The 26,958-nt window shown below is 38.5% G+C and overlaps 1 protein-coding gene across 2 annotated transcripts in view; it reads right to left on the bottom strand.

The window, feature by feature from the left end:
* Positions 1-26,958, bottom strand: part of Tbck (TBC1 domain containing kinase) — a 245,798-nt gene that overhangs the window by 199,036 nt on the left and 19,804 nt on the right. For both annotated transcript variants that reach the window (XM_008841262.3, XM_008841261.3), the window contains exon 3: positions 24,806-24,878. In XM_008841262.3, coding sequence (XP_008839484.1) covers positions 24,806-24,878 — 73 coding nt within the window. The remainder of the gene's footprint in view (positions 1-24,805; positions 24,879-26,958) is intronic.

The raw sequence follows: 26,958 nt of genomic DNA, 5'->3' as shown, positions 1-26,958 counted from the left end.
TTGAGACAGGGTCTCCTTGTAGCCCCAGCTGTCCTGGAACTCACTATGTAGACCAGGCTGGCCTCGAACTCACAAAGATCCGCCTGCCTCTGCCTCCCAAGTGCTGGGATTAAAGGTATGTGCCACCACGCCTGGTAGGACTTAACTTTTAAATTTTATTTTAAAGTAAAAAGTAAAATATGTACATATATAAAGTTAAACAAAATTAATGCTATTTTATAGAATGAAGACAAGGATGAATGGGTAGTTTAGGAATTTTGTACACTTAACTTGTTTAAAGTTGTATTCCTAATATAGTCAATAATTTTGATCATGAAATTCTTTTTTTAAAAAGTAATGCAACAGCTGGGTAAAAATACTAGGTCTAGTAATAGTATTATAGTTTACTTGACCATGGACTAAAAACAGATTAAAGGGGCAGGTGAGATGGCTCAGTGGGTAAGGGTGCTTATTGCCAAGTCTGACAACCTGAATTTCATCCCCAGAATCCAAATGGGTGGAAGGAGAGAATCAACTCTGGAAAGTTATCCTCTGACTTCCACACACGTTTGTGGCACATGTATACCCAGAGACATACACACACATACACAAAGATTTTAAAGGAGGAAGATTACGGTCTATGAGAATGGGATTTACAACACACACACATACTCAAATACATACATACATACACCTACATGTATGTGTATGTATGTATGAATCAAGCTTTATCTGAATTATGATTCCCAAAATCTTCTTGATGATTATGGAACATTATAGTTCAAGTCAGCATATTTTCAGGTACTATTGGTTATGGTTTGAGTGTGAATAGAGGCTCATGTGTTTGAATCACTGGTTGCCAACTAGTGAAACTATTTTGGAAGGTAGAAGAAACTTTTAGATATAATGTCTAGTTGGGAGACATAAGACCATTGGGGTAGACCCGAGGGTTATAGGCTGGCTCCATTTCTGGCCTGAGCTCTGTGCTTCCTGGTCAACCAAGGTGTAGGCAAGCAGCCTCAAGCTCCTGCTGCCAAGCCTTCCTCATAATGATAGACTGTATTTCCTGATCCATCAGCCTGAATAAATCCTTCTCTTATATTATTTCTGTCAGACATTGTGTCACAGCAACAATACCTGATACAAAAAAAAAAAAAAAGAGCATGGAGAAGTTGCTATAAGTCTCTGGAATTAGTTTCTGGGAGGAATGCACAAGTACTCTATTAGTAACTGGCCTAGAGGCCATTCATGTTACATTCTGGCAAATCATCTGTCTGTACTCTGCCTGTGTCCTAAAACCTTGAAGAAGGTGGAATTCAAAAGTAATAGGCTAATTTAAGGAAGAAAAATTTAAGGCTAGATAGTATTCATGTTGTGGTATGGCTATGCCTCACTGCATTTAGTCAGATTTACAATGATAGTCTCTAAAGTCTCAAACAAGGTAAGGAAAAAGCAGCTGTAACTGTTAGATGTGGGTGCCATTAATGAGAGCAATGCGCTCTGCTTATACTTTACATGGGAACAACTGGAACCATTTCCTGAGGACAAGAGCTCACTCACAGAAGGACAGTCTGCAAAACTGAAAATTAATTTGAAGAACATTCATTTGAAAGGACAGTGCCTAAAAACAGAGCTTCCAGGGTACCATGCTGGAAAAGGATTATCTAGGGAAGTATATTCTGAGATTCAACCATGAATACACAGAGTCTACTACAGCAATGGTCTAAATGGGCATTATTTATGTGGTACTGCTTGTGTAAGCATATAGAATGCAAGAGTGAGCGGGTCATGGATGCCATGTTAAGGTTATGGGATAAAAGCTGATGAGACCAGGCCATGTTTGCTTGCAAGGAAGCCTTGAGAGACCACTGTGTTGAAGCTATGAAGGTCAACCCTAAGGTACAATAGAGACCTCAGCAGGATGCTGAAGATGCCAGTAATGTGGTATATTTCCCTAGGGAGGCTGTAGGTATCAACTAAGGAGAAAGTGCATGAATGCTCGTGGTAAGACCAGGGGGTGGAGTTGCTCAAGCCAACTGGATTCTGCTTGATGCTACCAGGAGACTCAGGTGCCAGACAGAGCTACAGGGTATAATATTTGCCACCTGCATTTCAGTACCGCTTTACTCTGGGGTTTCCTTGTTCTTTTCCTAGTCTTCTTTTTAGAAATATGTGTTTACTTTGTACCATTTTATGGTGGAAGTATGTAATTAAAAAATTTTTTTACAGGACTCACAGTTAACAGATTTTCTTGAGTCTCAGAAGGGACTTTGGAGTTTAGCACATTGTTGGAACTGTAAGTCTTGTGGACACTTGAAGCTGTGATTCATGAGCTCCCAAAATTTAATAAGTAAGCTATGCAGCTTAGCAACTGTCACCTCTCCTATGTGATCTGGAGAACTGAATCCTTCGTCCCAATTTACCTTTCTGTCCAATACACTAATATAATTGGACAAAACATGCTTTCACTCAAGGTTATAAAGTAAAAATTACAAAAATAAGAAAAACCACTAACTATATACTACCAGATGGCACTATATGTAAACATAGTTTGAGGTCAAGTTGACCATACCATTCCTGTAAACAATTTTGTCTGTTTTCCTTTCTGAAAAAATTCCCTTTTCACCCATCTCCTAGAGATACAGTTAACCAATCATATCCTCTTGAGTAGCTAACTACTGATGCTATTCTTTTTTCTTTTTACTATAAAATGGCATGCAAGATCCCAGGTTGAGGCTCAGGTTTTCTTTTGGAGGATAACTCTATGTGGGTCCTGGCCAGATAATAAACCTGTGTTCTTGCAAACTCAAAGCTCTCGTTTTCTCTTTGGCTAAATTGCACAACAGTTAATCTAAATGCATTTTGCATTATGAGATGGTCATGAGTTTGAACACTTCGTCACTACTAGATGGTGATACTATTTGAGGAAGCTGTACAATGTCTGGACATGAGGCCCAGCTGGTAGGTTAGGGACACAGGCAGGGTGTGAGGGTTATAGGCAGGCTCAACTTCTGTGCTTCCTGATATGCTGAGATGTGTGCAAGTAGTGCCATGATTCTACCATCACAATGGGAGCTACTCCCATTACCATGCCTTCCCCACCACGATGGACTATGAGAAATACTGAATCCTTCCTTCCTTAAGCTATTGCCATGGTACTGTGTCATCATGATGAGAAAACTAATTAATACACTATTGCCACTTCAGATTCAGCAAATGCACGATACCACTGCTGTCACTATGCCTGTGACAAATGAATATAAATATCCATATAAGATGTATATAGACTATGTATATTCTAGTTTTACTCTGTTGCAGTCATTAAACTATCCTGACCAAAAAAACACAAACAAACAACCAAACCCCAAAACACCAAAATTAAGGCCGGTTATGGAGGCACACACCTAATCCCAGAACTCAGAAGGCAGAGGTAGTTAGACATGTATGAGATTGAGGCCAGCCTGGTCTACAAAGCAAGTTCCAAGCCAGCTGGGGCTGCAGGAAAACCCTGTTTCACATGCACATGCAAGCACACACACACACACACACACACACACACAGACACACACACACAAGCACATTATAGGAGAAGGGTTTATTTTAGCTCACAATTAGCTCCAGATTGTCCATTATATGGGGATATCAAGGCAGCAAGAATTTCAACAGGTAGTCACATCACAATCACAGTCACGAGCAAAGAAAAGAAACGTACCCTTCCTCGCCTACTTGCTTTCAGCTAGCTTTCTCCTCTCTTATACTGTTCAGTGAACTCTGCCAAGAGAATGGTGCTGGCCACAAGGGAGTTGTTGCATTAATAATCAAGACAATAGCCCACAGACATGCCCACAGCCATCCTAATCTAGATAACTCCACATTAAGACTCTTTCCAGGTGATTCTAGGTTGTGTCAAGTTGACAGTTAAAACTAATCAGTACTATATATGACCAAGAGATAACTTCTGAAATAATATTATTGGTAATCTTTAATAAAGCAAAATAATCTTAGAATAACTTTATTTATATTCATACACATCTATTAGCTGTATTTTAGGCCTGATGGATACCAAGAAGAAGACTCAAACCTCCAGAATCTATAAGCCTACGTACTTAGAAGACTGATTTACAAATTGCCAATTTCAATAAAAGCAATGAAAGTAATAATTAAGCATTATTCATCCTTTCCCTTTGTTGTGGTTTGAATGTGTACTATCTGCCACATGCTCACATGATTGACTATTTGGTCACCAACTGCTGGGGCTGTGTGGAGGAGGTGGAGCCTCCCTGGAGGAAATGCATCACTTGGGGTGGGACTTGAGGCTTTATATTGCAGCCCCAACTTTTGTTCACTCTCTGCTTACTGAGTGTGGATGCAAGGTGACCAGTCACCCTCCTGCTTTTGCCACCATGCCTTCCTTACCCGTTGCTGTGTCTACCATGATGGGCTGTATCTATCTGAAACTACGAGCCAAAATGAATCTTTTTTCCCCCATATGTTGCTTTTTTCAGAGTATTTTATCATAGCAAGAAAAAGAAAAGAAACCAATACATCTTTTATTCTTCAAAGGAAAATAAAACATTAATCTTGACCCATTCCCTTGGTGAGACTATAGCAGACCTAAAAAAAGTCATGAAATTTGAAAAATAACCCAGCAACAGCTGCAATAAGAATTGATAATTTCAAGCAATGAGTCAACTTTCATATACTGAGTTTTATAGCTTAATTAATTTTTTGTCTCCTTTTGGGACAGGGTCTCCCTGTAGCTCCAACTGTCCTGGAACTCACTACGTAGATCAGGCTGGCCTTGAACTCACAGAGATCCGCTTGCCTCTGCCTCCCAAGTGCTGGGACTAAAAGCATGAGCCACTATGCCTGGCTAATTTTTAAATCTATTAGACCAATCATGAATATTTAGTACTTTCTAGATAAATTTCAATATAATTTTTTCAACATATTTTTAAAATACTTTTTATTCTTTTTTTTTTATGTATATGAGTGTATTGCCTGCATGTATGTAAGTGGACCCATGTTGTGCACTGAGATCAGATTCCCTTGGAACTGGAGTTAAGGATGGTTTGTAGTTGCCATGTGGGTGTTGGGAATTAAACCCAGGTCCTCTGCAAGAGCAGTCAGTGCTCTTAACTGCTGAGCCATCTCTCCAGCCCTTTTCAACATATTTTAACATAGCTACATGCTAAAAAATATTCAGGCTACAATGATGGGTTTACTATCTATATGGATTGGTTGATTTGACATGATTATTTATAGCCACAGGTTTTCCTCTAAACTTAACCAATATTAAAATACCGATAGTTTGTCACAGGGGGACATTGTTCAATTTTTATTTAAGCACACAGATTTTCTACCTTTAATTTATCAATCATTCTTGGTCTTTATTTTTAATTATATTTATCTACTTATGAAAGCAAACATGTGCCACAGTATGTATGTGGAAATCATAGGACAACTTGTGGGAGTCAGTTCCACTATGTGGGTCCTGGGATTGAACTCAGGTCATCAGGCTCAACTGTAAACACTGTTACCCTGCAACTTACCTTACTGGCCTAATCATCTCTATTTTGATATCTTCCTTTACTTGTCATTTTAATAAGTTTTTTAGTTAATGGCTTCTCTATAACTTTGGTAGAATTGTACTTCCTTCCTGGCATTCTGACAGTGCATAATTATAAGACTCATTAATTTTATGGCAATTATTACCATATGTTTGTCTCTCTCATGGAACCCTGAGGAAAATACTGCATTTAACTACACATCCATACGCCCATCATAGTGCTGGTAAGGTAGGACTCAAGAAATATGTATCCAGGGTCTGGAGGGATGGCTCAGAGATTAAAATGGCTGCTCTTGCACAGGACCAGAGATCCATTCCCAGCACCCACATGGCAGCTAATGACCATCTATAACTCCAGTTTCCAGGGATCCTGATGCCCTCTTCTGGCCAACACAGATACATTTCCATGCATGCAGGAAAAAATACATACATAAAAAAATTGCCAGGCCTGATGGTGCATGCCTGTACTGCCAGCACTGGGGAGGCATAGGCAGGTAGACCTCTGTGAGTTCAAAGCCAGCCTGGTCTACATAGTGAGTTCCAGACCAGCTGGGGGTACAGGGAGACCCTGTTTTAAAAAAAAGCAAAAAAATTTTTTTTTAATACATAATAACTGATATTTAGTCAATTATAAACATAATATAATGGCACGATATATATATAATTTGGTGAAATTCTTCATCAAAAATGAAATAGCTCAAAAGATGGTGTAACTTGTGGGAGCGTGGTGGCGCACACCTTTAATCCCAGCACTCGGGAGGCAGAGGCAGGCGGATCTCTGGGAGTTCAAGGCCAGCCTGGTCTACATAGTGAGTTCCAGGACAGCTGGCTACAGGGAGACCCTGTCTCAAAATGACCAAAAAAAAGAAGATGCTATAATCACAAGTTTTAACTTCATTTATATGAGAATATAATTTCCTTCAATCAAAAAGATATAAATTTATCAACTTCACACAGTGATTATAAAATTTACTAATCTGCTGAAAATTCACTTTTCCTAGTCTTTTTATTACTAAAAGAGCAAAAGTAAATAGTATATAAAATATAATGATTAAGAGGCAATCTTATAATACTTGGCTAAAAGTGTAAATTAGAATAAGTTTTTTAAGAGGATCTTGGTTTCCTTTCCTGTTGCTGTGATAAAACACCCGACAAAAGCATCTTCAGGGAGAAAGGGTTCATTTGGCTTATAGTTCATCATGGCAGGGAAGTCCTAGTGACAGGAATGGGAGAGAAATGGTCAGATTACATGCACAGTCAAAACCAGAGAGTAAGGAATTAATGCATGCATCCTAGTAGAGCTCAGCTTGCTTTTTCCACTCTCCACTCCACACAGTTTAGGACCCCAAGCCCAGGGAATGGTGTCTCCCAAGGTTGGCAGGTCCTCCCACAGCAATTAATGTAATTAAGAAAATCCCTCTCAGAGGCCCTTCTCCAGGTGATTCTAGATTGTGTCAAGTTGACAATTAAAACTAATGATCACAAAGAGATTCTTACTGGCCTCAATCCATCAATTCTCTTAGATATCTGCAATGTTTCCGAGAAAAGATATCATTCAGATTGCAAGACATAGAGGCCATGGGTGGAGAGATGGCTCAACGGTTAAGAACACTGGCTGTTCTTGCAGAAGACCTGGGTTCGAATCCCAGCACCCACATGGCAGCTAACAACTGTCCATAACTCCAGTTCTAGGGAATCCAACAGCCTCTTCTGCCCTCTGCAGGCACTGCACAACATGGGTGCACTTACCAACATTCAAGCAATACACACATACACATAAAATAAAAACAACAAAGAAAGAAAAGAAAAGAAATAGAGGACAAGTAAGAGAACCAGAGGTCAGAATTGTTGAGAAAGATCTGGAAGTCATTCATATATAAGTGGTAACTGAAAACATACATGCTATTTCCTCAGATCAATGATCCATGATATTTCTAAAGGTCACTGCATAAGCCAAAACACCCATACTGTCAAGCAAACCAAGAGAGGAAATACTCCTAAGCTGTCTGAGTTCAACTGTTCTTTTACCTTATACAAACTGGATCAATCCCACAGAAATTTTCCTTTGGTTAAACTTTCTTGGTATCAGTTTGAGGTAAAAATGTCAAGAGAGGAAACAAGATGAAGTATACTTAGCTACTGTGTGATTTTGAAAGGAAGAACCAGATTCTCTTTTTTAAGTTTTTTAAAAAAAATTGTGTGTTTTCATGTACATGTGAGCTGAGGTACTCTCAGAGTCCAGAAGATGGTGTCACATGCCCTGGCTGGAGTTACAGGCAGTTGTGAGCTTGCCACATGGATGCTGAGACCTGAAAAACCCAACTTGGTCTTCTGCAAGAACAGCATGTGTGCTCTTAACTACTGAGTCATCTCTCCATCCACAGAAGAAATAATTTGCAGAGTTGAAAGAGAAAAAAACTATTTCACTGCTGTATCATGTGTTTGCACTAAATTAAATAATTCATTTTCCTCAAATTCCCATATTTTAAAATGGAAGTATACTGATTAACTACCAAAGATTATAATAAGTATTAAAATAGTTCATCTATCTCTAAGTTGTTAGACTGAGCATATTTTACAACTCAGCTTTTATTTTAAGATAATGTAAGTTGAACACTTTAAATCTGGAATTTTATCAATTCTCAATGGGATTTTAAAAAAAAAACCTTGGAAATAAACTTTGCAATCTGAATACTAGATAATTTTTTTCTCAATGGTAATTGGAATTTGGTAAGATTTTTAAAAAAAGAAAAAGAAAGACTGAAGGCACCATGAGCATTGCAGGGCACAGGGTGGCGTCCCAAGTTGGGCCGCAGCCCAGCTCCCAACCCCAGGCCCAGTGCTGCCGACTTGGGTCTGCACTACCTGCCACACCCCTTTCTCTGCAGCAAGTCCAATCTGGACTGGTGCCTGAGAACCGTGGTGCCAAAGCTGGTAACTAGCAGGCGGCCAGGTCCTGGCCCTAGGCCTCCTCAACATGTCCTCAGGCCACGGTGCCAGCAGTCAGTTCCTACTGCACTCTCTTAGCTGAAACATCTACAGGACTGGAGGAGGCGGAAAAGAGCTGCTGGACCAGACCAGTAGACAATACTCAGAGGCGATCCCAAAGTTTCACCTTGGACAAAGTCACCAGTTCTATAAAGAATCTAAGATGGGGTGTAAGGAGGTGCTCCAGCCTCCGACCTCAAGGGCTCGGGTGCCCTGGCTCCCAAGAGACTGGATGCATCCAATGGACCTTGTGAGGAACTTTATCACACAAGATGAATATTTACCTGACTATAGGCACCTTTATATGGATCTTAAACTTCTCAGCCCACGACCTTTGCAAGTAAGAAAGAAAATAATTGGAGTGCAAAATGGTAGTGTAGCCAGAGCAATGGTGTTAACCGCAACTCCTGGAACAAGAACCTAGAAAAAGGGCTCCCAGCCTTTTCATTGTATTAAGAATCTTGATGCTTCTATATTGACCTCAAAATTCTAAATGCAGGACTTGTCAAGTAAAAGAAAAAATAACTGGGGAGCCAAGATGGCAAAGCTGAGCACACCTGCCAGCCTGTCTGTCCAGTGGTGCTTAGCTTGCAGGCTGCTCACGCACACCAGTAGGGGCTGGCATAGCCTTGGCATGGCTGCCCACTGCACGTACACTGGTGAAGCCCGTGCCCAGCATAGCCACCCACACGCAGTGGTGGGGTGGAGCCAAGTTGTTATTGCCCACCCACATGCTCAGTGGCACCTATAGTCACCCGACAATCATCATCCAGTGTCTTTCAAGACCTGGCTTCAGTCCTCAACATTAGTAATCTAAGAAGTCTACAGATTTCAGAAAATAATCTATACAGGACACTGGTATAAAGTGGTCATCTAAAGTTGTGAAACCTCCCACTCAAGAGAATCTTGGATTGAAGGCTTGTGAGCTAACTGCTGCCTGCTGTGAGGCCCTAGCTTCATACTTTTACCCACAGTAAAACCTGAGGGGAATCAGCATGTTAGAGGATGCCTTGGTACACAGTGGGGTCATTGTCCTGAGTGAGGACTGGAAACAGTCAAAGTGGAACATGTATGCAAGGGTTATGAGCAACTAATTTTGATAAAAAAAAATCCAAGTGTTTCCAACTGCTGAGAAATAGAGAAATCTCTATGTGATATTCCCAGGCAGTATGTAAGAGAAACAGAAATTAAGAGTGAAAATCTCATTCCAAGAAACCTGGGTGTATTCTGATTCAAAACCATGTGCAAAGGAAAGGGAATGGGCCCTTACTTTGGCACATATAAGTGTAAGAATTATATAGCTCACTGACACTCTAATGAGATATGATTCTCAGATGTGTAATGTAAATGGATGAGGTTTTTCATTTGTAAACAGAAGACACCAAGTTGGGGTTGTAGAGGTAGTAGGGTGAGGGTGGAGATGGGGGAGGAGGTCTGAATATAAACAAAATTCATTGTATAAAACTCTTGAATGAATAAAATTTCTCTTAAAGGGGCTGGAGAGATGGCTTGGAGGGTAAGAGCCCTGGCTTTTCTTCCAGAGGACCAGTTCAGACCCCAGCAGTCCTATGGAGAGGACCAGATTCAGACCTCAGCAGTCCTATGGTGCCAATACAAGCTTTTATCTTCACATGTGTGATCAAAGAAGAACAAATACATTAAAGTATGTGACTAAATTCATTTATATGTAGCTATGTGATAAAAAGAGAAATGGATTTCTATTAATGACTGTCTAGAATTTTGATCTGAGGCTAATAAACATTTTAAACTTTTAGGCATTTTTGTCAGTCCACGCATCTCAACAACAACGAACACAAAAGGTCCTGAACTGTATGCATTGTTTACTACAGTGTGTGCCAAAGAACACAGTACAGTCTCCCTGTGGTAGTGCATGCCTTTAATCATAACACTCAGGAGGCAGAGGCAGGCAGATCTCTGTGCACGCAAGGCCAGTCTGGTCTATATAGCTAGTTCCAGGCCAGCCAGGGGCTATATAGTGAGACCTTGTTTCAAGACAAGACAAGACAAGACAGTGTATGTAAAAGCTTCAAACTGACCAGTAAGTTAAATAGCTATTTTACATAAATTATAAGTATGATTGAAGAAAATACTTTATTTTTAGTGTCTGGTTTATTCATCAGATGTTGGGGTATTAGAGTGATATTAGAATCACATTAGGATCAAAGAATAAAAAAATACTCAAATTTTAAATTCTTAGTCACTTTTCCTGTACTTGGTAAATTTTCCATAGAAAGACAAAACTATGAAAAGCAATACTTTATTAATGAGAGCTTTGTCTCCAAAGCTAATGTATAACTCCCATAAATTGTGTTTATCTAAATAAATAATTCCTTTTTCTCAAGCCGCTTTACCTTGAATGTGTTAGCTCTATTTCCCTAATTGTGAACTATTCTATCGGGTCTCAATAATATAAAAGGGGAAGATTATACTGCTCTAGGAAATTTCATGAGAAACTAAAAGCTTTTTTCCACATAACCCCATACGGACTGTAGAATGATGTTTAAAAAAAAAAAGCTGAAACATGTATACATTTAGTGAAAAAGAGCAGAATCATTCCTAAAAAGGCTAATCATAATTAAATCATAATTAGTTACCCAAAAGGTTAAAGCTGTTCTACAAGTAATACTAATTGTTAATATTCAATAAGCATTTAACAGGCTAAAGTGATTAAAAGAGTAACACTATGACCAATGCTAAACTAATGGAAAACAGAAAGCTCATACATATAAGCACTGTTATACATGATTTACATCTATTAGTTCACTAATTCCCCTCAGCAGCCTAGAGAGTGAGAAAATTGAGGTATAGAGGAAATAAATAATTCAAATAAATGAGTGACTGAGCTGCAATTCAAACACAGCTAGACCTAGAGTCATGTCCTCACTAAAGACTCTCAGTTTTTAACAGCATGGAAGAAAGGCAAAATCATAAGAAGGGATGAGCTCCATCCGTACCAGTGACAGGTAACGAACAGTAGACTGTCCTACGCCTGCTACCATATACTGCTTGGCATCCAGGCCCCATTCTTCCATAGATACCACAGTTTTTTTTTTGTTTGTTTGTTTTTTGTTTTTTTTTGAGACAGGGTCTCCTTGTAGCCCCAGCTGTCCTGGAACTCACTATGTAGACCAGGCTGGCCTCATAAAGATCTGCCTGCCTCTGCCTCCCAAGTGCTGGGATTAAAGGCGTGTACCACCATACCCGGCCATAACAGTTTTTACTTTAGTTTCTAGTTCTCTCCTGTACTTCTTAGTTTATGTGTTCTGCTTTTGTGAGTGAAAATATGACTCAGGCCTTTGTCAATTACTTTCTCCAAGCCATAATCATTTTTCCAAAATTGGTATGATTGAAAATCTCAGGAGTAGCTAGTCAATAAAATAACATGCTCCTTTTCTGGCATACTAAGATACAAAATTAGTTGGCACTGGATGACTAGTCTGACGTCACTACAGGAGAATCAGGAACTCTTGCAACTGACTAGCTGTGTGAACATGGAAAAATTAACTTAGATTCCTTATACTACCAAAGTTTATGCCAGGTGTGGTGGTACATGCCTTTAATCCCAGCACTCAGGAGGCAGAGGTAGGCAGATCTTTGTGAGTTCAAGGCCAGCCTGGTCTACATAGTGAGTTCCAGGCCAGCTGGGGCTACAGGGAGACTCTGTTTCAAAAAGACCAAAAAAAAAAAAAAGTGTATTACATACCAAACAGAACAATAAAAGTAACAGCCCACTCGGCTATGACAAGAAAGGAGATGATCATAGTAGAATGCTTAGGTCAACTTTTAGGACACTTAAGGCACATTTTGGCAATTATATTGTTTATTATCATTACATTTGGTTAGTCCTTCCCTTTTGAAGTTCTACATAATTTTTAATAAACAAATACTAGAAAAAAAAACAGTAAGTCAAACAAATGGCTCTGTGGAAAGTCTCAACGACAGAATTGAGAAGACAGAATACTTGAGCTTGAAGATAAGGTAGAAGAATCTAAGCAATTCAATAAGGACAAAGACAGGACAATATATTAGAAGTGGGAATTCCCAGATCCACTCAACACAGTGAAAAGACCAAATCTATCAGCACACAAGAAAGAGAAGAATCTCATTCTGAAGGAATAGAAAACATTTTTAAAAGAATCATAACATAAAATTTTCCAGATGCCAATCCAGATACAGGAGGCACTGGACACCAAACAAGACAAGAAAGGAACCCCCATTGTCATATTATAATTAAACCACTAAAAATACAGAACATATCGAATGTGGCAAGAGAGAAACGCTAACTTACATATAAAAGAAGGTAAGAGCAAATTGTTCAACTGACACTTTAGAAGCCAAGAGGGCCTGAATAAATGTATTTCAAGTTCTGAAAGACAACTGCCAACTCAGAATACTACTCCCAGCAAAGCTATCTGTAACAATTTAAGGCTAAAGAATTAAGTTCTACAGAAGATACTTGAAAGAATTTTTTGGTCTAAGGAGGAAAAAAAAATTCATCATCAAGGCCACAGAAAAGAATAAACCACATTAGAATAACAATTGAGCAAGACAAGAAGAGAACACCAAATACCACAAAATCAATAAAATAACAAGCACCAACACACCTTTCAATAACTGAGGGGCTGAAGAGAAGGCTCAGCAGTTAAAGAGCACTATCTGCTCTTGCAGAGGACTAGGGTTCAGTTCCCAGCATCCACATGGCAGCTAAGAACCATTCATAACTCCAGTTCCAGGGGATCCAAGGCCCTCTTGTGACTTCTGTGGGCACTGCATGACAGGGGTGCACTTACATACATGTATGCAAAACACGAATACATATAAAGTAAAAATAAATTAACCCCCAATTTTTAATCAGTGGTCTTCCTATGTACCAGTTAGAAACATACAGAAAAAGAAATCAGAAAAACAATCCCATTCACAATAGTTGAAAAGAAAAGAAAAAGAAAAGAGAAAACCTTGGCATAAACATGGCCAAGGAAGTGAAAACTTCATAATGAAAATTTTAAAATACTAAAGAAAGAAATTGAGGACGATACTAGAAGATGGAAGGCTCAGCCATGCTCACAGAATGAAAGAATATTGTGAATACAGCCATCATACCAAAAATAATCTGCAGATTCAATGCAATCCCTATCAAACATCCAGTGACATTCTTCACAGAAAAAGAAAAAAACAATCTTTATATTCGTATGTAAGCACATAAGACCCCACATAGCCAAAGAAATCCTGAGCAAAGAGAACACTTCTGGAAATGCATAATATGTTATTTTAAGTTATACTACAGAGCCATAATAATAAATATATCATGGTACAAGACAAAAACGGACACATAGCAAACAGAATAGGAGGCTATTATCAAGAAACAAATACTAGCAAGCATGTGAGAAAAGAAAAACCCTTACACTGTGAGTGGAAATGAAGGTAAATTGTATGGCCACTATGGAAATCAGAGTGGGTTTTTTAAATTTTTTTACTTTTAAATAGAAGTACCCAGCTACAACTCCTGGGACACCTATCCAAAGGATTTGAGGTACACTCCACAGGATAGAATTCATGCTTGGAACTGTAAAGCTGGTCAAAAGGTCATGGCTGAGAGCATCATAAGCCCTAGGGGGAACTTACTACCATTCTAGAGACTGAACTCACATCCCCAGGCTTGCTGGCAAGTCCTTTTACCTGTTGAGTATTCATACCAGCTCTATGTAATGTCTTAGATCAGATCATTACAAACTAAACATTTCTAAATTTGGCTCATTACTCAGTAATGTTTGGATCATGATGTTTTAAAACTTTTAGCTTATTCCACATGTTGATCTCTTAAGAAAATCCAAAAGATGGTAACACCAGGCCACACTCTAACCTCACAACAGGAGCTGAGTACTGGCTGCCCCTTATCAAGTGAAACATGCTGTCTGCTTAATCCAGTTTTAGCTCAATATGCTTTACTCATTTAAATTGCTTGTCTGAATTCATGAGTTAATGTCTTCTACATGCAGTCCTCATCCCAAACCCAGTGTCCTCTTCTTCCTCACGCTAGTCCTCTTGATCCCTTTCTAAATACAGTGGTGCTCTTCATCTTTGAGCAAAAAGTTCAAATTAGGAAGCATTAGCTAAAACCAGATATCTGTAATGGAACCTAACAGATCAGAATTTTATATTAGCATACTTTTATGTCCTCTGACATAAGATTTTATATATAAACACAGCAACTACTTTTTTCATATTAAGGATTTATTTTAATAAACATGGTTTGCATTACTCTTGATTATTGTGGAATACAGCAGACAGTAAAGTTTAAACTTCATTAAATTTTCATTTTTATTAACTTGTCTTTTTCTAAAGATAATTAGCAGTTAAATGACAGAAAAGTCTTTCTCCAAGTAAGTATAAATGTTGAACATGCTCAAGGTGTTGCAAGAATTAACATTGCTATTATTTTACCTGTCTTTAGAAGTCAGAGTATAACATGAAATTTAGATTTAAGTGCCTAAGAGACCTTAGTACTTACTGGTATAAAGACTGCAGTAGAGGCAGATCTCTGTGAGATCCAGGCTAGCCTGTCTCAAAAACCAAACCAAACCAAACAAAATGAACAAATAAACAAAAAGACTATGGTAGATAGGCTGCGACTGTAGCTTAGTATTAGAGACTTAGCTAGCAAGCACACGGCCCTGGGTTCAATCTCCAGCAGTACAATAAATGAATAAACAAACAAAAATGTAGTAGATTGACAGACTTCCAAAAAGGTCTTCCTAAGATTTCCACTTCTGGTTACTTAATCAATTAGTAGCCTGCTGCAGAGAGGCTTTGTAGGTCAAATAAAGGTTACTCATCAGTTAGCCTTAAAGGCACAACAATGAGTCACCCAGGGGGGCCTAATGCAACTGTAAGCCTTAGATCCTGAGCAAAGCAGAACAGTCAGAGGAGATACAGTGAACAAGCAATAGACCAGAAGCTCAAAGCATGAGAAAGAGTTGACCTGCTGCTACCTTAATATAAATAGGTCCACCAGCCAGGGAAAGTTGCTATCTCTAGAAACAAATGAGTCCTAAAAGTTGCAGCAAAGAATCCATGAAGTCTTACAACTGCATGGATTTATATCAACAATCTGGATATGTCTGGCAATGTTTTCTCCTCTAGAGGGAATGTAACTTTGCCAACATCTTGATTTCAGGCTTATAAGACCTGAAGCAGAGAAACCACGTTCTGACCTATGAAGCTGTTTTGTGCCACTATCTGCCAATATATTACAACAGCAGTTACATAAAACTAATACCAGAGCTGGAAACAACAAACAAATAAAAATAGCCATGCCTGGTGGCACAATCCTGCAATCCCAGCTGCTGGAGAGGATAAAGAAAGAAAGTCACAAATTTAAGACCTGCTTGACTTGCCTGGGTAATTCAGTGAGACCTTGTCTCAAAATAAAATTACAGAAAGGGCCGTAGATGTATCCCACTGGGGTGTGCTTGCCTAGCATGCTCAAGAACCTGGGTTTAATCCCCAGTAGTGAAACACACAGTCTTAAACTCTAACAGAAGTCTGGAACTATTTGTTTATAAAGTCTTAAGCTACTGTGGTGGCTTGAAAGGCAAATGTCATTCCCTAAGCTCAGATACTGAAACCCTTGGTCCCCAGTTGGTATGGTACTGTTTGGAGAGGACACAGAACATTTATGAGGCGGAGCCTTACTGGAGAAGTGTGTCACCGATGGTTGGCTTTGAGCGTCTTAGCTTCGCCCCACTTCCAGTTCACTCTCTGTTTTGTGTTTGCAGTTAAAGATGTGATCTCACAGCTTCCAATTCCAGTTGCCATGTCCACCTGCTGCCATGCCTCCCCCACCACTATAGACTCTCCCTGTGGAAATGTAAACCAAAATAAACTTTTTTTTCCCTCCATAAGTAACTTTTAATCGTGGTGTTTTATCACAGCAACAAAATAAGTAACTAATACTGCTACTAAATGATGTGTTGGAAGGTGCTATAAAATTTCAAAAAAGAACCTTACCAGTCCTCAGTACTTCCACATTCCCAGAAAGTATTTTCCTGATTCATACATGGTGGGCTCTTAAAAGTGTGTTCTTGGACTGTTCTAATTTTGCTATTGTGTTCTGCCTGTTTGAGGCCTTAAATCATATGAGCAACTTCTCTGGATAGTTTGTATAAAGTGATTTATATTTAACACCCGCATTATTTCAGTGGGGTCTGGAGCTTAAGTTACTGCAGTAAGTTAAAATGGTTCTTTGCGTCTATGCAATGTACATTTAATGAACCTGTTTGACACCTAGGTTCAGGCCAACTTCCCAAACAGGTAACACTGCACATGAAGAAAAACTTGTCACTGGAAGAACTAAGTTCTGGGAGTGGACACTGGGATGCCTGTACCTGGTTTGTTCCACTCTTTGCTCCTTTTCCTTCTGCTGATTTGGCCATATAGTCTTACTATAATAAACATAGGCATGAATATAATGATACCAGAGTTCTCAGAAAAATTAAAGCGGGGAGAGGTGCTAGGAATCTCTATCATATAGTGACATACTAATATAAAAGAGAACATAATATCTTAGCCACAAAGATTAATGATTTTCTTTAAGGGAATGACTCTAGATAGGCTGACTAGACTGCAGTGGATGAACATACACTGAGGGACGTCAAGGGACACTAACTTGACTTGAAAGGCCTAACATAAATGACAGAATGCCTGAAATACAGTGTCAGGGGGGACTATGGGAAGGGATCGATAGGGAAGGGAGTATAAAGATGATTAAGATGCAGTGTATGAAATACACAAAACTTCAATAAAAATATACAGATAATAAAAATAAAAAAATGGAAAAGGGAGAAAAAAGAGATCAACTATTCTTGCCTATACATCTAAAATATTTTCCCAAGTTTTCACTAACTAAACTCTGATTGGTATAATTCCTAAGATTCTTACTGCCTGATGTATAAATCTTGCATAATCTCAGGAATTTGATATATTTTATACTCATGATTTAGTGACGTTATACAATCAGTTGACCTTAAGAATGGGGATTTTGTTATTGGGTCAGACCTCACATGAGTCCTTGAAATCTGGTCATAGGGCCCAGCGACAAGGACAATAAGATTCAATGCATGACTGAAATATATAATGTTATTCTTCATTGCCAACTTTTATAATGAGGAGAGACACAGGACAAAGAATATGGCTGGCCAGTAGGAGTTGAAAGCAGCCCCTGGTCAACAGCAGTCATGGAAATAAGGACAAGAAATTGAACTCTGCCAACAATTTGAATGAGTTTAGCCATGGAATCATTCCTAGAGCCATGATAATGGAAAACCAACAATTTGTTTCTTCTATGAATGTCATTAAAAAAATATTTCTAGGAAGAGTAAACATAAGATCATACTTGATCCATCAAGATTATATTTCCATCATATATTCACCAAAACTTACTTTTTTCAAAAATAAAATTATGGTAAATTATTCAAGAGATAATAAGATTCAAATTGCATTTCAAAACTAAAATAAATTCATTCATTCAATAGTTTACTCAGGGCTGGAGAGATGGCTCAGTTGGTAAAGTGCAACCAAAAGGAAGAAAAATGTAAGTCTGTTATATGACTACCTAATTCACATGACACTGCAACAATGTCAAATGCATTTTAACTAGGTTCCCCAAAGGCACACGTATAAGAGTCTAAACTTCCACTATCAGCTTTTATTTTGAAATAAGGATATTCATGACTTATCAAAAATACCTGTGACACATTATCAAACACTGTCCAATATTCCACAATGGTTCTAAATTCTTTGAAATATCCATTCAGTGAGTAGGTAATGCTTTAATAGGGGCAAATAAAACCTACTCATCCAAGTAAGTCAAATCATGTTTTCCATCAAGCCAACAAGCAGCTGCAGGCATCGTCTGCTTCCCATCAGCCCCCATGTGTAATCTCAGCAATGCTAATGGCATTCCGGTAAACTTTCAAAACCATAGCCCTAAAAACATGTGACAAACTACATTTTATTGAAAAAAAAAATGCCTGCACTGCCTACACTTCTTTCATTTGCAAATTTAAGGACAATGTAGAGACTCTATTGCAGGTGCCAAAACTTTGCAGAGTATCTAGAGCTACACTGTCATTTCCTTCATCGATTAAGCAGAAGTGCATGCTTTGAATACATCACATGAACACAGAGGAGGAGTTCTCCACATAGTACCTACACTTAGAAAGGAAATGGTTTCTTCATACGTGCTTTAATAGGACTGATGAAGGTGCATGGCTTCTAATATTCTCCGGAAAATCTTCCAGAGAAGAGTTGAGATCTAAATTTCTCAATTTTCAGTCTCTTAAATTTGGCCTCAGAACAGCAATCAAGTAGATTCACAGGTTACAAATGTAAGATAGCATCAAACACATCTTCTATATCCTACATGTTTGCCCTGAAGCCTAATGGCCATTACACTTTAAGTACATGCCTCTGTTTCCAAACAACAATTTTGATTGTTTAACCAAAATTAGAAAGAAATGCTTGGAAGAATGAACTCTGGCACAGATAACATAAAAGCCGCTGGCAGGAGGACTGTTTTCTTGAAAATTAATTCCTTATATTCAAGTCTGAATAGACTCCAGAGAAAATATCGAGTACTGATCTCCTTTAAATGAGATCAGTAAACTATCTGCACAAATAACATTGCTCTGGAAAAGAATAACTCAGCAGTACCTTCCTGTGAGAGTACAAGCATACTACTTTCTGACTGGATAGCATGCTATCTCAGCAGGATTCTATGGACTCTAAAATTATGGAGAAGAGAATGCCTGGTTTTCTAGTGGGATCTAAAACTTCAAGGTGGTCTTAAGGTACAATTATTTGTAATATAAATTGCTAATATAATACAATATTACTTGGTTTAAATCTGCCATACAAAAAATTAGTTGGTAAAGTGTAACAAGATTCATCTCTTGGTTTCTAATTTTAATTCCCTTACTATTTATCCCACCAATTTTAGCTGAATTAAAATTGTCTTCAAAATATCAATCAAATAAGCCTTGTGTTGAGTGATGTAATTATTTGTAGGTACTGATCTGTAAACAACTCCAGACAAGTGGCAGCTTACAGTTTAGCAAGCTATATACCAATGGACATGTGAAAACCTTGACTCTTCAAGTGCAACTCCATCTGAACAGACTTTCTGTTTACAAAGTTCCTTCAGGTGCAGCACGCTTATCTTAGAAGCAAACAATTAACTTATAAGCCTAAGAACATCCTCTCACTTTTCATAAGCAAATTATAGAATTAATTAAAATTGCAGCACATAAAACCTGCTCTGTTACTGGAGACTAATGTAATTCAAATGTGGAAAAGCCAAACAGTTCTCAACAAAACTAATTTAGATGGATGGGTCAGACAGGAACTTGGAACAGAAGCTGACCAGAAACATTTCTAGTGAAAGGCAGTAAGCAATAAATGTTATATTCCTAAATTTACATGGAAAATATTGAATTCTAGACTGTTACCACAATGATTAAAAATATTACTTTAATTTGCAAAAATGCTTAAATACATTTCACATGAAAACAAAAAAACAAACAAACAAAAAAAAACACAAAGCCAGGAGGCAGAGGCAGGCAGATATCTGTGAGTTCAAGGCCAGCCTGGTCTACATAGTGAGTTCCAGGCCAGCTGGGGCTTCAGGGAGACCCTGTCACCAAAAGACCCCGCCCCCCAAAAATCACAAAGCCTTGTAAAAATTAATGTGTTCTCTGTAAAATCAATGATTATACAATGTAAGTGGCATGAAAAACAATAAGAATTTTATCTTTAAGCTTCTTTACACTCATGTGTGCCCTCAAAGACTGTACTTCTATCTATAACATTTTATCATTTCAAACACAATTATTGAAGAAAAGTGACTTCTTTACACAGAAATTCCGACGTTCACTGTTGTAAGATTCATCACCTCTAAAACAAGGATAAATGGAGTGACAACACAAAAAGTTAAAATTTTTCATGAGGTAGTAACATAATCTCACTGGCAAAGTACTGAAGACTGTATTCTCATATAGTTCACTTGAAAAAAAACTTACAAAGAAAAAAAGAATGGGGTCATAGTAAAATGATAAAACTGGAAAGTTTCCTCCTGAGTCATCAACTTCTTTTAGTAAGTGAAGGAAAGGCATACATGGGCAAAGAGGAAAGTGGAGATCAGAAGCAACAACTACAGATACAGATACAGATACAGATGTTCATTACCAAAGGACTACTCCCATGACAGCTGTTAGTCCTTTGCAGTTGCTAGGAGCACAAGACAGTAGGCAAGGCCAGTTTTCAGGATATAGAGCAAGTCTAATGGTAGCACAACTATATCTATGAAGACCCTGTCCCACCCCCAGTACTTCTGGATATTCCTTTAATGTTCTATTCTCTCTTTACAGTATAAACTCCTTCTTTTCTTCTACCCCAAATACCTTTAATAAATACTACTTTTTGGGGGGGGGGTCTTTTTGAGACAGGGTCTACCTATAGCCCCAGCTGGCCTGGAACTCACTATGTAGACCAGGCTGGCCTTGAACTCACAGAGATCTGCCTGCCTCTACCTCCCAAGTGATGGGATAAAGGCGTGCGCCACCAGACCTGGCTCTACTTTTGTGACCGGGTCTCCCTATATCAGGGTCTTCCTGTAGCCCTGGCAGGCTGGGAACTCTTTATGGACACCAGGCTGGCCTTGATCTCACAGAGATTTGCCTACCTCTGCCTCCTGAGTCCTGGGATTAAAGGTGTGCACCACAACATCCAGCTAATATTGACTACTTTTTAAGAACTTTGGGTATTCCTTAGTGTTAATGCTATTTTAGTATCTCACTCCTGGTTGGGTTTGGTTTAAAAAAAAATTTTTTTTTGAACAGGTCTCATTCTGTAGTCCAGGTTGGTCTTCAAAGCCTTAAACTCATAATACTACTCCTGCCTCAGCTTCCTGAGTTCTAGTATTACAGGCATGCAACATCACATTCAGTTTTGCATTTCCCGCTCCCCCCAGTTTTCAAAGCATTCCTATGTCTGCTGTAACTTCTATGATAGCCAGTCTCAAAGAAGAGTCATCCTACAATGAACAGAGTTGATGGCTAACCTGAGTAAGAGTAAGCAAGAGGGACCCATGTCTCCTTGAGCACTAAGACAGGAGTTAAGTACTATAAATACTATTAGATACTGCTATTAGGATTGTTACATTTATGCTAAATATTCATTAGGTATTTTAATGCTTTCTGTTACATTTAAAACTGCAAAGAGCAGGAACAGGCCTGTGTGGCAAGATTTATGCCTGGAAGCCCCTTTATATGCAAAGATTGGATAGCTCACATGGCAACTCAGCTATTTTGTATATTTTGCAGTCACTCTGAGGACACTTCAGCAGTTAGCTGCAGAGGACTATTACATCCACTGCTGAATTCATGCTCCAGTCAGGACCACTCCAGACAGTCACCAGGCTGGGAAAGGAATACTTTCTAAGCATGATAAGCTTCAGTGAATCTACATGACCCTACAGCTATTTTCACTCAGTCAGGAGTGAAGCAGCTCTCCTGGCAGCCCAGCAAAAGGCCTGTAATTAGTAGAAGCACAGTCTTCCATTTTCATAAAGGACCATGCCATGAGTGATGCAAACATTGAAGGATTTCCACATCACATCCTGCTACTGGTTAGACAGTCTAATTGGCTCATTTTTGGAATCAGTAGGGAGATACCTCCTATGTTGGTCCCTAGCACTGCAACACAAGGCTCAGTAAAGGTTTATCTGAACTGTTTTCAATTTGCCTACTTTTGGTTGTTGTAAATGAGCTGAGCTGGGAAGATGGACAGGGGACAATGACACAGGCAGCAAAAGCAGCAACAGCACCAGTAGCATCAGGATGGAGATCTGCCTGCCTACCTCTAAAAAAGTGCTTTTTATTAGGTAAAGATGTTACTGCATTTGGTTTTGAATTTTAATATTAACTAGCTTTCATAGAGAATTCTCAGCAGGGGTGGCCTATAAATCCAAGATAATTTTGAAGTACTGAGCAAAGAATAGTACTATATATGCTTTAAAAAAATCAAAGATTAGTGACATTACAGAAACTACAACCATAAAGACATAATCATAGGCTGGTAAGATGATGCAGTGGTTAACAGCACTTGTTTTTCCAAACAGCCTAAGTTAGGTTCTCAGTGCCCACCTCAGTAGACTCACAACTGCCTGCAACTCTAGTTTCCAGAGATTCAACACTCTCCTCTGGCCTCTGCAAACACCTAAACAAGGCAGCATATACTCACACAGACATACACATAAATAAAAAGAAATCTCTCTCTGTTTTTTTTGGTCTTATAGAGAGACAGGGTCTCCCTATGGCCCCAGCTCGCCTGGAATTCACTATGTAAACCAGGCTGGCCTTGAACTCAAGAGAGATCAGCCTGACTCTGCCTCCTGAGTCCTGGGGTTAAAAGTGTGTGCTACCACACCCGGCTAAAAGAAATCTCTTTAAAAATTCATATTCACTAAATAAAGGTAGGCCACTTCTAAAAATATAAAACACATAAAAATCACTTCATTACCAATTGTCAGAGTAGACTTTCCTAAAGAAGCAAATAAGAATATGATTTGTAAATTATCTGCATTTCTCCATTTCAGAGGCCACCCAAAATGAAATAATTTAAAGTATCAAGGCAAGTTATATTAAGTTCTGTTGTTCTGTGCCCATAAAATTATTACCATGTAGTAAAGTATACATTTCTCGCCTCTTAGAAAAATTTCTTTTCATCTGTAATATTGTGGTATTGAAAAGTACTTGCCAATATGAGTAATGATGCTTTAAAAAAACAAGGTGGTATAGTTTCTCAGTTCCTCCTTTATTCCCTAATTTTCTTACTGTACCTAATGAAAAACCAGAGTCCCTTCACTGCTTGATGACCAGCCAGCTGCAGGTTTTCCTGAGGAGGTTTAAGCCCATATAAAGGTCTTAAACATTCTTGAGCACTAATAAAGGTATGAAAATTGTTGTATAAAATACTGAAAGGAAATTGACCCTAACCCTAAGTGAAAATTACTTAAGTAATCATAAACTCAATACTCTGAACCTTGCAGCAGACATTCTTGGGAGAACATATCTTTTCTCTTGTGAGTATCTGGCTTCAGTATTCTGTAAGCAAGTTCCCCTAGAAAATGCTCTGGGTTGACCACCCCGTTATTAAGTGTTTCTTTCTGTAGAATTCTAAGTGACCTTGAGCTCATCAAACATCAGGGCTTTCCCTTGTGTATATTCCCCTTTACCTTGCCACAGGTTTAGGACAACTCCAGTCACAGGTCAGAGGGAGTAAGTAGATTCACAGTCACAATGTCATAAAGACTCTTGGAAAACAATTTTTATTAGTTTAATATAGCTTTTTTTCTTATTTTTATTTTAATTTATGTGTATGAGTGTACTGCCTCCATGTTTGTAAATGCACATGTTGTACAATGCCCATGGAGCTCAGAAGAGGAAATCAGATCTCCTGGAACTGGAGTTACAGATGGCTGCTAGTCACCATGTGGGTGCTAGGAACTGAACCTGGGTCCTCTGTAAGAGTAGTCAGTGCTCTTAACCTCTAAGTCATCTCTCCAGCCCAGTTTAATATAACTTTATATAATAAAGACTTCTGTGATTTTAAAGTAATTTGAGTAAATCTGTGAAATGGTGTGCTTGCAATAAAAATTTAGACAACACACTATTCTTACTAAGAGAAAGTATATTTATTGAGTCACTGAAACTATTTAATTATAAGTTTATCATTAAATTCTACCCAAATCATGATTATTATTCTGGTCTTTTCTCAGTATGATATTCACTTAACAGAGTTTACTACAAACCTGGGCATGTCTGTATACTTTGAGAAGCTGCCATGTAACTCCATTCAGGAAATTAATCTAGACTAGGAATATAAATTCTTACTACTTAGGATGATGTCAGATTTTCATACATGTACACTCTGTTGAGGAATTTGTTTTCAAAAACTTTATTGAACTGCTCCCATGTGGTCTAGTGGTTAGGATCCCATGCTCTCTCTCAAATACTTTACTGAATGTTAACATTGAATTTTTATGTAGCATATGAATTAAATTCCTAAAGTAAAAATTATACTGAACTTATCATACAAGAGAAATAACAAAAGAAATCAATGTCTTGCAATTTCTAGTTAAAATGCTTTTTTGTTTTCAAATTTCCACTTTTATTTGTCTTAATTCTACAGTACCTCACAGGCTTCCTTTCTCGAAGCAAGTCTTCCAAACTCTGTCCACAGTGCTCAGCCACCACCACCAGTCTTTCTGAGAATAAAAAGGAAATTTACTTTATATTTAATACATTTTAATAACAAGATTGATGATTTTGACATATAATACAAGTGACAATATTTTTATATATTATTATTTTGTGTATGCATGTGAAGACACACCATGACATACCTATGGAAGTTAGAAGTCAACTTTGTGGGAATCAGTTCTCTCCTTCCAACTTTATATGGGTTCCAGGGCTTGAACTTAGGTCATCATGCTTACAATGCAAATGCTTTTACTCATGAGCCACCTCACTGGTTCCCAAAATAGCTGTATTTTAAATGCGCTTTAAATGAACATCTAATAAAATGAAATAAAAACTGGATTGCCACATGTAAAATAATGAAATTAGACCCATCTATCACCCTGTACAAAAATTAGCTCCAAATGGACCAAAGACCTCAATGTGAAACCTGAAATGCTAAAACTGTTAGAAGAAAACATAGGTGGTGTCCTAGAAGGCAAAGGTATAGGAAAGGACTTTCTAATAGGACTTTGTTCACTCAGGAATTAAGGTCAATAATTGACAAATGGGACCTCATTAAAAAGCTCTGTACAGTAAAGGAAGCAACCAAATGAGGCTGGAGAGATGGCTCCGTGGTTAAGAGCATTGGCTGCTCTTGAATAGGATCTGGGTTTGATTCCCAGCACCCACATGGCAGCTAACAACTGTCTGTAACTGCAGTTCCAGGGGAATCTGATGTTGTCTTCTGACCTTTGCAGGCACTCTATGACACAGGTGCGCTTACACACATGCAGGCAATACATTAATATACATAGAATATATTCTAAAAAGGAAACAACCAATCAAGTGAAAAGGAAGCCCCTAGAGGGGGAAAGATAATCTTTGCCAGCTATATATCTAACAGAGGATTAATTTTCAGAATATAAAAAAACTCAAAGAAAATATATGAAACAATTAAAAAATGGGCTACAGATCTGAACAGAGAAGTCTCAAAAGAAGAAATAAAAATGGCTAAGAAACTGGGAGTGGTGGCACATACCTTTAATCCCAGCATTCAGGAGGCAGAGGCAGGCAGATCTCTGTGAGTTCGAGGCCAGCCTGGTCTACATAGAGTTCCAGGCCAGCTGGGGCTACAGGGAGACCCTGTCTCAAAAAAAAAAAAAAAAAAAAAGGCTAAAAAATACCTTAAAAAGTGCTGAACATCCTTAGCAATTAGGGAAATACAATACAAATTAAAACTACTTTGAGATTTCCTCTTACCTCAGTCAGAATGGCTAAGATCAAGAAAACAAATGATGACAAATGCTGGCAAGAATGTGGGGAAAAGGGAACCCTAATTCACTGCTGATGGCATTGTAAACTGATACATTCAATATGGAAATCTGTGTGGAGAACTCTTAAAAAATATCACTCCTGGGGGCTGGAGAGATGGCTCAGCAGTTAAGAGCACACACACTGCTCTTGCAGAGGACCTGGGTTCAATTCCCAGCACCAACATGGTGGCTACAAACTGTCATTAACTCTAGTTCCAGGGGAATCTGAAGCCCTCTTCAACCTCCGTGGCATTACATGACATGGGTACACTCACATGCAGGAAACACACTCATACACATAAAATAAAAATAAATATATTAAAAAAATATTTAAAAAAAATCACTCCTTGGCATATACCCAAAGGACTCAGTTTCTTACTACAGAGAAACTTGCTCAGTCATGTTTGTTGCTGTTTTTTTAAAATAGTTAAGAAATGGACACAATCTAAATGTCCCTCAACCAATGAGTGGGTAATGAAAATGTGGTACATTAACACTATGGAGTTCTACTCAGCAGTAAATAAAAACGAAATTTGCAGGTAAATGGATGGGACTAGAAACTGTCATGTTAAGTGAGGTAACCTGGACTCTTGCTCATTTGTGGATCCTAGCTCCAAATACTTAGATGTGAGTATATATCCTGATATTACTGTAAGAGCCAGGGAAATGGAAAGTAACGGGTGTGTGTGTGTGTGTGGCATAGCTTTAGTGTCAACTTGACACACGTGGGTTGAGGGAGCCTCAATTGGGGAATTGCCTCCATTGGACTGGCCTGTGGCCATGTCTGTGAAGG

This window comes from Nannospalax galili, unplaced genomic scaffold, assembly GCF_000622305.1.
Source record: "Nannospalax galili isolate Female #2095 unplaced genomic scaffold, S.galili_v1.0 scaffold41, whole genome shotgun sequence".
NCBI classification, from domain to species: Eukaryota; Metazoa; Chordata; class Mammalia; order Rodentia; family Spalacidae; genus Nannospalax; species Nannospalax galili.
This window is presented reverse-complemented; position numbering and strand designations above follow the sequence as displayed.